The sequence below is a fragment of the Electrona antarctica genome, assembly GCF_951216825.1.
Source record: "Electrona antarctica genome assembly, chromosome: 3".
Classification (NCBI taxonomy): domain Eukaryota; kingdom Metazoa; phylum Chordata; class Actinopteri; order Myctophiformes; family Myctophidae; genus Electrona; species Electrona antarctica.
In genome coordinates, this window is record NC_136808.1 from 63157154 (window position 1) to 63171543 (window position 14390).

General features: G+C 48.3%; 1 protein-coding gene across 3 annotated transcripts; it reads right to left on the reverse strand.

The window, feature by feature from the left end:
• Positions 1 to 1782: 1782 nt before the first annotated feature.
• Positions 1783 to 5038, reverse strand: LOC306920930 (uncharacterized protein). 3 transcript variants are annotated; one of them, XR_013789711.1, is made up of 3 exons: positions 4833 to 5038; positions 2501 to 4333; positions 1783 to 1892 (listed from the first exon to the last, which is right to left on the reverse strand). XR_013789711.1 is itself a non-coding variant. In XM_079497921.1 (3 exons), the coding sequence occupies exons 2-3, from the start codon at positions 4105 to 4107 to the stop codon at positions 2707 to 2709; spliced, it is 1350 nt and encodes a 449-aa protein (XP_079354047.1). In that variant the 5' UTR covers positions 4108 to 4333; positions 4833 to 5038; the 3' UTR covers positions 1950 to 2706. The 3 variants fall into 3 exon arrangements, 2 of the variants coding, with proteins under 2 accessions (XP_079354047.1, XP_079354046.1); XM_079497921.1 differs by lacking the exon at positions 1783 to 1892 and having other exon boundaries at positions 1950 to 2845; positions 2897 to 4333; XM_079497920.1 differs by lacking the exon at positions 1783 to 1892 and having other exon boundaries at positions 1950 to 4333.
• Positions 5039 to 14390: the final 9352 nt, after the last annotated feature.

The window sequence follows — 14390 nt, forward strand, 5'->3', positions numbered from 1 at the left end:
CCAGGAGAATGCAAGACACTGAATAGCAGCCAGGAGAATGCAAGACACTGGATAGCAGCCAGGAGAATGCAGGACACTGGATAGCAGCCAGGAGAATGCAGGACACTGGATAGCAGCCAGGAGAATGCAGGACACTGGATAGCAGCCAGGAGAATGCAGGACACTGGATAGCATCCAGGAGAATGCACTGGATAGCATCCAGGAGAAGGCACTGGATAGCATCCAGGAGAATGCAGGACACTGGATAGCAGCCAGGAGAATGCAGGACACTGGATAGCAGCCAGGAGAATGCAAGACACTGAATAGCAGCCAGGAGAATGCAAGACACTGAATAGCATCCAGGAGAATGCACTGGATAGCATCCAGGAGAATGCAGGACACTGGATAGCAGCCAGGAGAATGCAGGACACTGAATAGCATCCAGGAGAATGCAGGACACTGGATAGCAGCCAGGAGAATGCAGGACACTGGATAGCAGCCAGGAGAATGCAGGACACTGGATAGCAGCCAGGAGAATGCAGGACACTGGATAGCAGCCAGGAGAATGCAGGACACTGGATAGCATCCAGGAGAATGCACTGGATAGCATCCAGGAGAATGCACTGGATAGCATCCAGGAGAATGCAGGACACTGGATAGCAGCCAGGAGAATGCAGGACACTGGATAGCAGCCAGGAGAATGCAGGACACTGGATAGCATCCAGGAGAATGCAGGACACTGGATAGCAGCCAGGATAATGCAGGACACTGGATAGCAGCCAGGAGAATGCAGGACACTGGATAGCATCCAGGAGAATGCAGGACACTGGATAGCAGCCAGGAGAATGCAGGACACTGGATAGCAGCCAGGAGAATGCAGGACACTGGATAGCAGCCAGGAGAATGCACTGGATAGCAGCCAGGAGAATGCAGGACACTGGATAGGAGGAGAATGGAGGACACTGGATAGCAGCCAGGAGAATGCAGGACACTGGATAGCAGCCAGGAGAATGCAGGACACTGGATAGCAGCCAGGAGAATGCAGGACACTGGATAGCAGCCAGGAGAATGCAGGACACTGGATAGCAGCCAGGAGAATGCAGGACACTGGATAGCAGCCAGGAGAATGCAGGACACTGGATAGGAGGAGAATGCAGGACACTGGATAGCAGCCAGGAGAATGCAGGACACTGGATAGCAGCCAGGAGAATGCAGGACACTGGATAGCAGCCAGGAGAATGCAGGACACTGGATAGCAGCCAGGAGAATGCAGGACACTGGATAGCAGCCAGGAGAATGCAGGACACTGGATAGCAGCCAGGAGAATGTAGGACACTGGATAGCAGCCAGGAGAATGCAGGACACTGGATAGCAGCCAGGAGAATGCAGGACACTGCCAAAGACATCAAGAGCTGCCAGCCAGCACATTGGTGCTGTGGGAACCAACACACAAGCATCGATCGCGAGGACGTCCCACACTAACATGAGGATCTACTCAAGAACGATGCAAGAACGATCAAGAACAATGCAGAAACAACCTAACTCCAAAATGTACATTTTTAGATCTCCATAGAGCTGACCTGTTATGACATTCCATATTTTGATCTGACCACATCAAACCCTGTACCCTCAAGACACGCTCCATATATGGCCAGTACAGAATTCATACCTCTGTGCTCTGTAGGTCATACCAGCTGCTGCTCTGTAGGTCATACCAGCTGCTGCTCTGTAGGTCATACCAGCTGCTGCTCTGTAGGTCATACCTGTAAAGTTCAACTCAGTTCCACTCCAAAGGACATACAAGGACGCAACTCCAATTTCCAACTCAATCCAATGGTTTTTTATTTTCCAACTTTTACACTCAGTGTTGGCTTCATTGGTGATTGGCTGGTCATTTCAGTTAGGTTGAAAACCTTCGAACACAAGGAAACAAAGATTAACAACATTGCCAAACAACAAACGATAATCCTTTCAAACCAGGTTCTCTTTTTAACCACTTGAATTTTAAACATTACATGTATTTTCAAATAATTAAGTCTTGTAAACAGTGTTTTAAGAAGTGTTTAAAGAATGAACGCCCAAATTAAATGTCTTAAATTAACTTAGTCAACATTTTAAACATTTCAAATTACTTTACCCTTTAAGCTTGGATAAAGGAATAAGGATTCAAGTTAAGTAAGCATCTAGCATTTTAAATTGAATAAGTAGTTAAAGAAAATAGTTGAACTTTAAGCTTGTAGATCAGCTCTAATTGAACAAGGCATTTTTAAACCTTTAACATTAATTGTCCACATCTTTAGTAGTCTTTCAAATTCTTAAATCATTTTAACATTTATTCTTTTGTAAAGATACTTTTAAACATGTCAAACAGAAATGAAGGCAATACTGCAATGTTAATGTGTTCCTTCCCCACTTCAAACGGAAACAGTTTAACCTACTATTCACAATTAGCCTGATTTTAACCACAACTAACAGTACTGCAGTGCATACATAAGTGTAAAAACAATACAACATCACCGACCATTGGCGTCTTTGGAGGTAGAACCCAAGAGTAGTCTTTGCTGTTTGCATCTGTTTGTTTTCTGAGAATGAGAACCTCCATTCCTTTTAAGGTGCTCCTAATCAAGTAACGAGCAGCCATCTTGCTGCTGCATTCTGGGAGATGCAGTTTTTTGAGGTCTGGGATGTCATGTTGACCATATTTGTGGTCCATTTCTGAGTTTTGACTCAACACCTCCCACTTGAGCTCCTGGGTTTCCAAACACAGAGATCACAAGCCTTCACACCTTTGGCTCCGGTTTGGTCCATTTTCTTGAGTCTGGTTCTCTTGAGTCTGAACCTTTTGAGCCTGGTCCTTTTCTTGAGCCTCGCCCTTTTCTTCAGCCTGATCCTTCTCTTCAGCCTGCCCCTTTTGAGCCTGTGAGGAAGAGGTGCACAGTCATGTTTTTCACCAGTCAACCCAGGTCGCTTGGGTAATGGGGCCTCCCACTTCGACTGGTTTGGGGCCTCCCGCTTCTTTGGGGCCTCCCACTTCGACTGTTCTGGGGCCTCCCACTTTGACTGTTCTGGGGCCTGGCACTTCCTCTTCAGCCTCTGCTTGGCAGCTCGATCCCAGGCAGTGACCCTCACCAGCCTGGACAGGCCGATGAATGCTCTCACCTCCACCAGCTCCACGACCCGGCCAGTGTGTTTCCTTCTTGGAGGCCTTACCTCTTTAACTTCACTCTTTTGAGTTTCCTGAGTGGCCAGTAGGTCTTCTGTCTGCTGACTCACCCCTTCTTGAGCTCTTTTCAATGTAGCTGAGAATGCCTCCCCCTGGGGCTTGTCCACACTCTCTCCGGCATGGGCAGCATCCTCTCCAGCCGAATCCATAGGCCACTCCTCCACTGGCGACCTCTGGAGCAGTGTAGAATTCTCCTCCATATCTTCAGGAGTGCCCACTCTTCTTATGATGACGGTTCTGTCATCGGTCTGAGTCTCCGTCTCCTCCTGAACCCAGGCTGCCTCGGTTGTTGGACTGGCGTTTGCGATTTCCATCCTCTGTGGAGTGGCAATTTCAGATTTTCTCAATTGAAGCATGTTGTAGGATGAGGTTAGGCCGCCGACTCTTCTGTCCAATTCATCCTTGGATTCCACAGGGATCCAAGTCTCCCATATGGACATGGTTGAGATGGCCTCTTCTATCCACTTGTCCAAAATATTGAGGTGCACTTCATAGCCATCTAAATAGACACCTTCAACCGGTACATTCTTCGCTGCCTCATCTGCCTCTTCGGCTCTAAGGATTGCCCTTCCAAGTTCTGTCTTGCCATACTTCGACCATAGGATTGGCTGAACAATGTCTATAATTTCTGCCAGCTTTGTTTCAGCTTCTTTTGCAGTGCCTTTGATGTCAGCCTCTTGCTTTTCATTAAGAACTGTTTCTCCATCAGCCTCCAGTCCAATTCTGTAGTAATCATTGGCATGAAGCACTGCACTGAAACAGTCTGAAAGTTTAATAAACTCCTCTCTTAACTCCAACTGAAGCATGCCATCTGCTACCCTTGAAATATAATATGCTTGTTTGGTGAAGCGGCTCTTCGCCGTGGTCCTCTCCTTCTTGAGATCCTTGACCGTCTCTTCAGCCATCTTGATTTCCTTCCACGTCAACAGTATCTGGTCGGAAGCCGTTTATCTCCCTCCAGCTGCTAGCTGTGGTTTTCAACTGTAAAGTTCAACTCAGTTCCACTCCAAAGGACATACAAGGACGCAACTCCAATTTCCAACTCAATCCAATGGTTTTTTATTTTCCAACTTTTACACTCAGTGTTGGCTTCATTGGTGATTGGCTGGTCATTTCAGTTAGGTTGAAAACCTTCGAACACAAGGAAACAAAGATTAACAACATTGCCAAACAACAAACGATAATCCTTTCAAACCAGGTTCTCTTTTTAACCACTTGAATTTTAAACATTACATGTATTTTCAAATAATTAAGTCTTGTAAACAGTGTTTTAAGAAGTGTTTAAAGAATGAACGCCCAAATTAAATTAAAAAGTAGTTAAAGAAAATAGTTGAACTTTAAGCTTGTAGATCAGCTCTAATTGAACAAGGCATTTTTAAACCTTTAACATTAATTGTCCACATCTTTAGTAGTCTTTCAAATTCTTAAATCATTTTAACATTTATTCTTTTGTAAAGATACTTTTAAACATGTCAAACAGAAATGAAGGCAATACTGCAATGTTAATGTGTTCCTTCCCCACTTCAAACGGAAACAGTTTAACCTACTATTCACAATTAGCCTGATTTTAACCACAACTAACAGTACTGCAGTGCATACATAAGTGTAAAAACAATACAACATCACCGACCATTGGCGTCTTTGGAGGTAGAACCCAAGAGTAGTCTTTGCTGTTTGCATCTGTTTGTTTTCTGAGAATGAGAACCTCCATTCCTTTTAAGGTGCTCCTAATCAAGTAACGAGCAGCCATCTTGCTGCTGCATTCTGGGAGATGCAGTTTTTTGAGGTCTGGGATGTCATGTTGACCATATTTGTGGTCCATTTCTGAGTTTTGACTCAACAATACCAGCTGCTGCTCTGTAGGTCATACCAGCTGCTGCTCTGTAGGTCATACCAGCTGCTGCTCTGTAGGTCATACCAGCTGCTGCTCTGTAGGTCATACCAGCTGCTGCTCTGTAGGTCATACCAGCTGCTGCTCTGTAGGTCATACCAGCTGCTGCTCTGTAGGTCATACCAGCTGCTGCTCTGTAGGTTATACCAGCTGCTGCTCTGTAGGTCATACCAGCTGCTGCTCTGTAGGTTATACCAGCTGCTGCTCTGTAGGTCATACCAGCTGCTGCTCTGTAGGTCATACCAGCTGCTGCTCTGTAGGTCATACCAGCTGCTGCTCTGTAGGTCATACCAGCTGCTGCTCTGTAGGTTATACCAGCTGCTGCTCTGTAGGTCATACCAGCTGCTGCTCTGTAGGTCATACCAGCTGCTGCTCTGTAGGTCATACCAGCTGCTGCTCTGTAGGTCATACCAGCTGCTGCTCTGTAGGTTATACCAGCTGCTGCTCTGTAGGTCATACCAGCTGCTGCTCTGTAGGTCATACCAGCTGCTGCTCTGTAGGTTATACCAGCTGCTGCTCTGTAGGTCATACCAGCTGCTGCTCTGTAGGTCATACCAGCTGCTGCTCTGTAGGTTATACCAGCTGCTGCTCTGTAGGTTATACCAGCTGCTGCTCTGTAGGTCATACCAGCTGCTGCTCTGTAGGTCATACCAGCTGCTGCTCTGTAGGTCATACCAGCTGCTGCTCTGTAGGTCATACCAGCTGCTGCTCTGTAGGTCATACCAGCTGCTGCTCTGTAGGTTATACCAGCTGCTGCTCTGTAGGTCATACCAGCTGCTGCTCTGTAGGTCATACCAGCTGCTGCTCTGTAGGTTATACCAGCTGCTGCTCTGTAGGTCATACCAGCTGCTGCTCTGTAGGTCATACCAGCTGCTGCTCTGTAGGTCATACCAGCTGCTGCTCTGTAGGTCATACCAGCTGCTGCTCTGTAGGTCATACCAGCTGCTGCTCTGTAGGTCATACCAGCTGCTGCTCTGTAGGTCATACCAGCTGCTGCTCTGTAGGTCATACCAGCTGCTGCTCTGTAGGTCATACCAGCTGCTGCTCTGTAGGTTATACCAGCTGCTGCTCTGTAGGTCATACCAGCTGCTGCTCTGTAGGTCATACCAGCTGCTGCTCTGTAGGTCATACCAGCTGCTGCTCTGTAGGTTATACCAGCTGCTGCTCTGTAGGTCATACCAGCTGCTGCTCTGTAGGTCATACCAGCTGCTGCTCTGTAGGTCATACCAGCTGCTGCTCTGTAGGTCATACCAGCTGCTGCTCTGTAGGTCATACCAGCTGCTGCTCTGTAGGTTATACCAGCTGCTGCTCTGTAGGTCATACCAGCTGCTGCTCTGTAGGTTATACCAGCTGCTGCTCTGTAGGTCATACCAGCTGCTGCTCTGTAGGTCATACCAGCTGCTGCTCTGTAGGTCATACCAGCTGCTGCTCTGTAGGTTATACCAGCTGCTGCTCTGTAGGTCATACCAGCTGCTGCTCTGTAGGTCATACCAGCTGCTGCTCTGTAGGTCATACCAGCTGCTGCTCTGTAGGTTATACCAGCTGCTGCTCTGTAGGTCATACCAGCTGCTGCTCTGTAGGTCATACCAGCTGCTGCTCTGTAGGTCATACCAGCTGCTGCTCTGTAGGTTATACCAGCTGCTGCTCTGTAGGTCATACCAGCTGCTGCTCTGTAGGTCATACCAGCTGCTGCTCTGTAGGTCATACCAGCTGCTGCTCTGTAGGTCATACCAGCTGCTGCTCTGTAGGTCATACCAGCTGCTGCTCTGTAGGTCATACCAGCTGCTGCTCTGTAGGTTATACCAGCTGCTGCTCTGTAGGTCATACCAGCTGCTGCTCTGTAGGTCATACCAGCTGCTGCTCTGTAGGTCATACCAGCTGCTGCTCTGTAGGTCATACCAGCTGCTGCTCTGTAGGTCATACCAGCTGCTGCTCTGTAGGTCATACCAGCTGCTGCTCTGTAGGTCATACCAGCTGCTGCTCTGTAGGTCATACCAGCTGCTGCTCTGTAGGTCATACCAGCTGCTGCTCTGTAGGTCATACCAGCTGCTGCTCTGTAGGTCATACCAGCTGCTGCTCTGTAGGTCATACCAGCTGCTGCTCTGTAGGTCATACCAGCTGCTGCTCTGTAGGTTATACCAGCTGCTGCTCTGTAGGTCATACCAGCTGCTGCTCTGTAGGTCATACCAGCTGCTGCTCTGTAGGTCATACCAGCTGCTGCTCTGTAGGTTATACCAGCTGCTGCTCTGTAGGTCATACCAGCTGCTGCTCTGTAGGTCATACCAGCTGCTGCTCTGTAGGTCATACCAGCTGCTGCTCTGTAGGTCATACCAGCTGCTGCTCTGTAGGTCATACCAGCTGCTGCTCTGTAGGTCATACCAGCTGCTGCTCTGTAGGTCATACCAGCTGCTGCTCTGTAGGTCATACCAGCTGCTGCTCTGTAGGTCATACCAGCTGCTGCTCTGTAGGTCATACCAGCTGCTGCTCTGTAGGTCATACCAGCTGCTGCTCTGTAGGTCATACCAGCTGCTGCTCTGTAGGTCATACCAGCTGCTGCTCTGTAGGTCATACCAGCTGCTGCTCTGTAGGTCATACCAGCTGCTGCTCTGTAGGTCATACCAGCTGCTGCTCTGTAGGTCATACCAGCTGCTGCTCTGTAGGTCATACCAGCTGCTGCTCTGTAGGTCATACCAGCTGCTGCTCTGTAGGTCATACCAGCTGCTGCTCTGTAGGTTATACCAGCTGCTGCTCTGTAGGTCATACCAGCTGCTGCTCTGTAGGTCATACCAGCTGCTGCTCTGTAGGTCATACCAGCTGCTGCTCTGTAGGTCATACCAGCTGCTGCTCTGTAGGTCATACCAGCTGCTGCTCTGTAGGTCATACCAGCTGCTGCTCTGTAGGTCATACCAGCTGCTGCTCTGTAGGTCATACCAGCTGCTGCTCTGTAGGTCATACCAGCTGCTGCTCTGTAGGTCATACCAGCTGCTGCTCTGTAGGTCATACCAGCTGCTGCTCTGTAGGTCATACCAGCTGCTGCTCTGTAGGTTATACCAGCTGCTGCTCTGTAGGTCATACCAGCTGCTGCTCTGTAGGTCATACCAGCTGCTGCTCTGTAGGTCATACCAGCTGCTGCTCTGTAGGTCATACCAGCTGCTGCTCTGTAGGTCATACCAGCTGCTGCTCTGTAGGTCATACCAGCTGCTGCTCTGTAGGTCATACCAGCTGCTGCTCTGTAGGTCATACCAGCTGCTGCTCTGTAGGTTATACCAGCTGCTGCTCTGTAGGTCATACCAGCTGCTGCTCTGTAGGTCATACCAGCTGCTGCTCTGTAGGTCATACCAGCTGCTGCTCTGTAGGTTATACCAGCTGCTGCTCTGTAGGTCATACCAGCTGCTGCTCTGTAGGTTATACCAGCTGCTGCTCTGTAGGTCATACCAGCTGCTGCTCTGTAGGTCATACCAGCTGCTGCTCTGTAGGTCATACCAGCTGCTGCTCTGTAGGTCATACCAGCTGCTGCTCTGTAGGTCATACCAGCTGCTGCTCTGTAGGTCTATACCAGCTGCTGCTCTGTAGGTCATACCAGCTGCTGCTCTGTAGGTTATACCAGCTGCTGCTCTGTAGGTCATACCAGCTGCTGCTCTGTAGGTCATACCAGCTGCTGCTCTGTAGGTCATACCAGCTGCTGCTCTGTAGGTCATACCAGCTGCTGCTCTGTAGGTCATACCAGCTGCTGCTCTGTAGGTTATACCAGCTGCTGCTCTGTAGGTCATACCAGCTGCTGCTCTGTAGGTCTATACCAGCTGCTGCTCTGTAGGTCATACCAGCTGCTGCTCTGTAGGTTATACCAGCTGCTGCTCTGTAGGTCATACCAGCTGCTGCTCTGTAGGTCATACCAGCTGCTGCTCTGTAGGTCATACCAGCTGCTGCTCTGTAGGTCATACCAGCTGCTGCTCTGTAGGTTATACCAGCTGCTGCTCTGTAGGTCATACCAGCTGCTGCTCTGTAGGTCATACCAGCTGCTGCTCTGTAGGTCATACCAGCTGCTGCTCTGTAGGTCATACCAGCTGCTGCTCTGTAGGTCATACCAGCTGCTGCTCTGTAGGTCATACCAGCTGCTGCTCTGTAGGTCATACCAGCTGCTGCTCTGTAGGTCATACCAGCTGCTGCTCTGTAGGTCATACCAGCTGCTGCTCTGTAGGTCATACCAGCTGCTGCTCTGTAGGTCATACCAGCTGCTGCTCTGTAGGTCATACCAGCTGCTGCTCTGTAGGTCATACCAGCTGCTGCTCTGTAGGTCATACCAGCTGCTGCTCTGTAGGTCATACCAGCTGCTGCTCTGTAGGTCATACCAGCTGCTGCTCTGTAGGTCATACCAGCTGCTGCTCTGTAGGTCATACCAGCTGCTGCTCTGTAGGTCATACCAGCTGCTGCTCTGTAGGTTATACCAGCTGCTGCTCTGTAGGTCATACCAGCTGCTGCTCTGTAGGTCATACCAGCTGCTGCTCTGTAGGTTATACCAGCTGCTGCTCTGTAGGTCATACCAGCTGCTGCTCTGTAGGTCATACCAGCTGCTGCTCTGTAGGTCATACCAGCTGCTGCTCTGTAGGTCATACCAGCTGCTGCTCTGTAGGTCATACCAGCTGCTGCTCTGTAGGTTATACCAGCTGCTGCTCTGTAGGTCATACCAGCTGCTGCTCTGTAGGTCATACCAGCTGCTGCTGCTCATGCATCTTATTTCTACTCCACTTCCTCCCCACATACAGTGACACAGCACTATATTCCTGGCGATGTTAATGTTGTTGTTGTTGTAGTTTTTTTTTTTTTGCGTAGCTATGTGTGTCCCTATGCACACACACACACACACACACACACACACACACACACACACACACACACACACACACACACACACACACACTCGGGTGTTGGAACCGCTGGGGCAGAACAAGTCCATGCCATGTCCACCAGCGTTGCCACGGCCACTTATAAGCAACGTTGGGCTTGTTATTTCTGTCTAAGGGTGCACTCACACCGCAGTCGAATGTGCCCCTCACAACACAACATTGATCCAACGAGCACAGAGCATTGCATGAAAGGTGTGAGTGCACCCTAAGGCTGAGCTCACACGGTTAATGCAATGCTCTATGCTTGTTGGATGAATGTTGTGTTGTGTCATGGCCGCCCCCAATGCATTTCCAATGGAGGTCACATGGTTTGACACAACATTGTGTTGTGTGAGGGGGAGGGGCGCAGTCGAAACACAGCTGAAAGCCATACAACAGACCATGTGACCTCCATTGGAAATGCATTGGGGGCGGCCATGACACTCACAACAAAAATCTGTGTTGCGACCGTGTGAGCTCAGCCTACACAACACAATGTTGTGTCAAACCATGTGACCTCCATTGGAAATGCATTGGGGCGGCCATGACACTACACAACAGCAATGCAGTGCATTAAAAGTCTGAGCTCAGCCTAAAGTTGCTTGTAAATATTGGTATTGATACATTTACTTAAGTATACTATGGTACAGCCGACCTACAAGCCATTTTGAAAATAGCAGATGCGACACATTGTGAGCTTGTAGATCTGTTATTTTAAATGGCACATTCGGCACAGTGACTTTCTACTTTTGGTACTTCAAGTATACATTTTGATGCCAATACTTTTGTGTTTTCATTCAAGTACATTTTGAATTCTGGACTTTGTACTTGTAACGGAGTAGTTCTACATTGCCGATTTGCCATATTGATACTTTTAAGTAAATTTAAATTTAAGTAATGTCAGGGTGCGTTCAGAGGACCCAAAAGCAGTACGACCAAAAGGCAGGATTCACAGTTCAGGATGTTTATTAAACTATAACTTAAACTTCCCATAAAATGGGACAGGCAAAATAAGGACACAGTAAACACGCTGACATGAAATGAAGATCTGACAAGGAACTGAACACACTGGGGTATATAAATAGACAAAGACTAACTAGACACAGGTGAACTCAAAATACAATCAATCACAGGATAGGCTAACAGAACTAAGAGGACACAGGTGACACATCACAAGGTAGGTGAGACAAGGTAGGGAACAGTAACTAGGCAGACAGGAAACACTACGGAACCATACTACAAAATAAGATACACAAAACCAACAGAGTAACAGAAAACCAAACAGAACAAGAAGACAAGGCAAAATACTGAACATACAGAAAATGCCAGAATAAGTCCAAAGGACTGCAGTAAATAACAGAATAAGTCCAAAGGACTGCAGTATTAGTAAACAAGTACACAGGCAAGAATAATAACAACAACTTCCTTTCTTGACTTAACCCATTTTGGGTGGGAACCCCTTTTGGTGTTAGCATTATGTTATGCTTTAGCTATTGAAAAATAGCAGATCTACAAGCTCGTAGCGCGCCACCGAGTGGCGCGCTACGAGCTTGTAGGTCTGCTATTTTTTTTAAATCGAAGAACGACTGACATAGAAACATAGCTTTTTCAGAAAACTGTCAGGATGTAGAAGACATTTTTAGAATCTGATCTCAGGTCAAAATGGGTTAAGCAAATACAGAACATAAATCAACCACATAACCAATAAGGTCAAGTCAAATGTTAGTCCAGTGGTTTTGGACCTAAAGTCAAAGCTCAAATTTAAAGGCAGAGGAGTGAGGCGTGACAAGTAAAGGTTTATAACAGACGTGAGTACTTTTTTCCACCACGTGCAGCACAGACGTCCGCTGTGTCGCCTGCGTCTCTCTCCACCACGTGCAGCACAGACGTCCGCTGTGTCGCCTGCAGCACAGACGTCCGCTGTGTCGCCTGCAGCACAGACGTCCGCTGTGTCGCCTGCGTCTCTCTCTCCACGTGCAGCACAGACATCCGCTGTGTCGCCTGCGTCTCTCTCTCCACGTGCAGCACAGACGTCCGCTGTGTCGCCTGCGTCTCTCTCTCCACGTGCAGCACAGACGTCCGCTGTGTCGCCTGCGTCTCTCTCTCCACGTGCAGCACAGACGTCCGCCGTGTCGCCTGCGTCTCTCTCTCCACGTGCAGCACAGACGTCCGCTGTGTCGCCTGCGTCTCTCTCTCCACGTGCAGCACAGACGTCCGCTGTGTCGCCTGCGTCTCTCTCCACCACGTGCAGCACAGACGTCCGCCGTGTCGCCTGCGTCTCTCTCCACGTGCAGCACAGACGTCCGCCGTGTCGCCTGCGTCTCTCTCCACCACGTGCAGCACAGACGTCCGCTGTGTCGCCTGCGTCTCTCTCCACCACGTGCAGCACAGACGTCCGCTGTGTCGCCTGCGTCTCTCTCTCCACGTGCAGCACAGACGTCCGCCGTGTCGCCTGCGTCTCTCTCCACCACGTGCAGCACAGACGTCCGCTGTGTCGCCTGCGTCTCTCTCCACCACGTGCAGCACAGACGTCCGCCGTGTCGCCTGCGTCTCTCTCTCCACGTGCAAAGCTCCCAAGCAAAAAGCTCCCAAAGCTTTTTATCTTGTGACCCAAAAGAGAAATGTGACGTCTCCCCTCCACCCCGGGGGAACCCAAACTAACCTTTGAGAAGTAGTGGAAAAATAGCTGACCTTACAATTAAGCACCCCAACACATTGTTTGTTTTTCAAATTTATGGCATTTATTAGAATTTGTTACATTTTTATTCATGACATTCTCATATTTAAATCATGAAAAATTGAGAAATTTCTTTGAACAATTTTGAAAATTAGGTAACATATTTGCGACCCATGAAAATGCGTCCGCGACCCAAGACTGAGTCCCGACCCAGTGTTTGGGAAACAGTATTCTGTACTGTTTCTATCATCTTCATTGACACATCACAGGTAGCCTGGAGCTCACCTATGCTTTCTATGGCATATATAGGCAGCTCCCGGCAGGATCCGCCGTCAGAAACTGTGCGCAGCTGCTGGACATGAGACTAATTAATTAGAGCGACAGAGAGAGAGAGAGGAGTGTGTGTGTGTGTGTGTGTGTGTCTACGTGTGTGCGTCAATTTAACAAAGGTGCAGACGATCAGAAATCAGCAGAGAGTGTTCGACGTTTGCGCTACTCTATGCCGAATTGAAGTGGACTCGGACCCAGACTTTTTTTTTCTCCCTGGAAATAAAAACGTCTGGGTTTCCGAGGCTACATCACAGGTTACGCCCAGGGGTATTTAGGACCATTAAATCAGCAACGGGGCACATTTAGCGACGCACCAGGCGCTATCCCGGATGTAGCTGAAGTAGCTTGATGGAGCCAAAACACTGGAGGCGATCGACAACAACGGGAGGTATGATTAATTCTAACGCGACTAGCGACGGGACCGCGATTGGCCGTCTAACACATAATCTTTGCTTAGAATTGGACGGAATGATTTAGATCAAGAGTTATTCACGATTTTCGATCTGATCGGCTAGAATGGGGGGGAACATTTTCGATGACGTCCCAACCGGAAATAACATTGAATGTTGCGCTACAGCCTGTGGAGCGATACGATCGGTTTTGATATCAATAAATCTCCGTCCTGACGGGCGTTACTATCTGATAGGAGGGGGACTCCGTTATGCCGCTCGGGGTGTTAACAGGGTATAAAACAGTGGGCCAATTAGTTTTGTGCAAGCAGCATAAAGCTCCATAATTTTTGTTCTTTCTATACAAGACAATTTACAATTTAGGTATTTAGCAGACACGCTTAATCCAAAGAGATTTAAGGTGGCCTTACACTAGCCGATTCTTTTCAATATGAAATCTGATAGCACCACACACTACAGGATAATCTGATAGCACCACACACTACAGGATAATCTGATAGCACCACACACTACAGGATAATCTGATAGCACCACACACTACAGGATAATCTGATAGCACCACACACTACAGGATAATCTGATAGCACCACACACTACAGGATAATCTGATAGCACCACACACTACAGGATAATCTGATAGCACCACACACTACAGGATAATCGGAGCGGGGCAGAGCAAATATCAAACATTCTTGATGTTGATCGGGCCGATCCCGATCGCGCTTTGAGCGGCCCCGAGCAGATCGATTGAGTCGGGCACCCCCCGAGCGTCAAAAAATGCCCGATTATCGGCTAGTGTAAGGCCACCTTTAGAGTAAGCAAGAACAACAAAAGTGAATTCATCAAATGCATAGAAGAGAGCGGTACGTACATTATAAAACAACAATGTATCTATGTATTTAGACATTGTTTGACCGAATACCTCTAGATATATCAGCAGTTTTCACAATTTTGTAACATTTTTGAAAATGTATGAAAGTATACAATAGGGCTTAAG

Bases quoted from the DNA above. Each gene is read 5' to 3' on its own strand.
- LOC306920930 (XM_079497920.1), bottom strand. From the start codon at position 4,107: ATGGCTGAAGAGACGGTCAAGGATCTCAAGAAGGAGAGGACCACGGCG.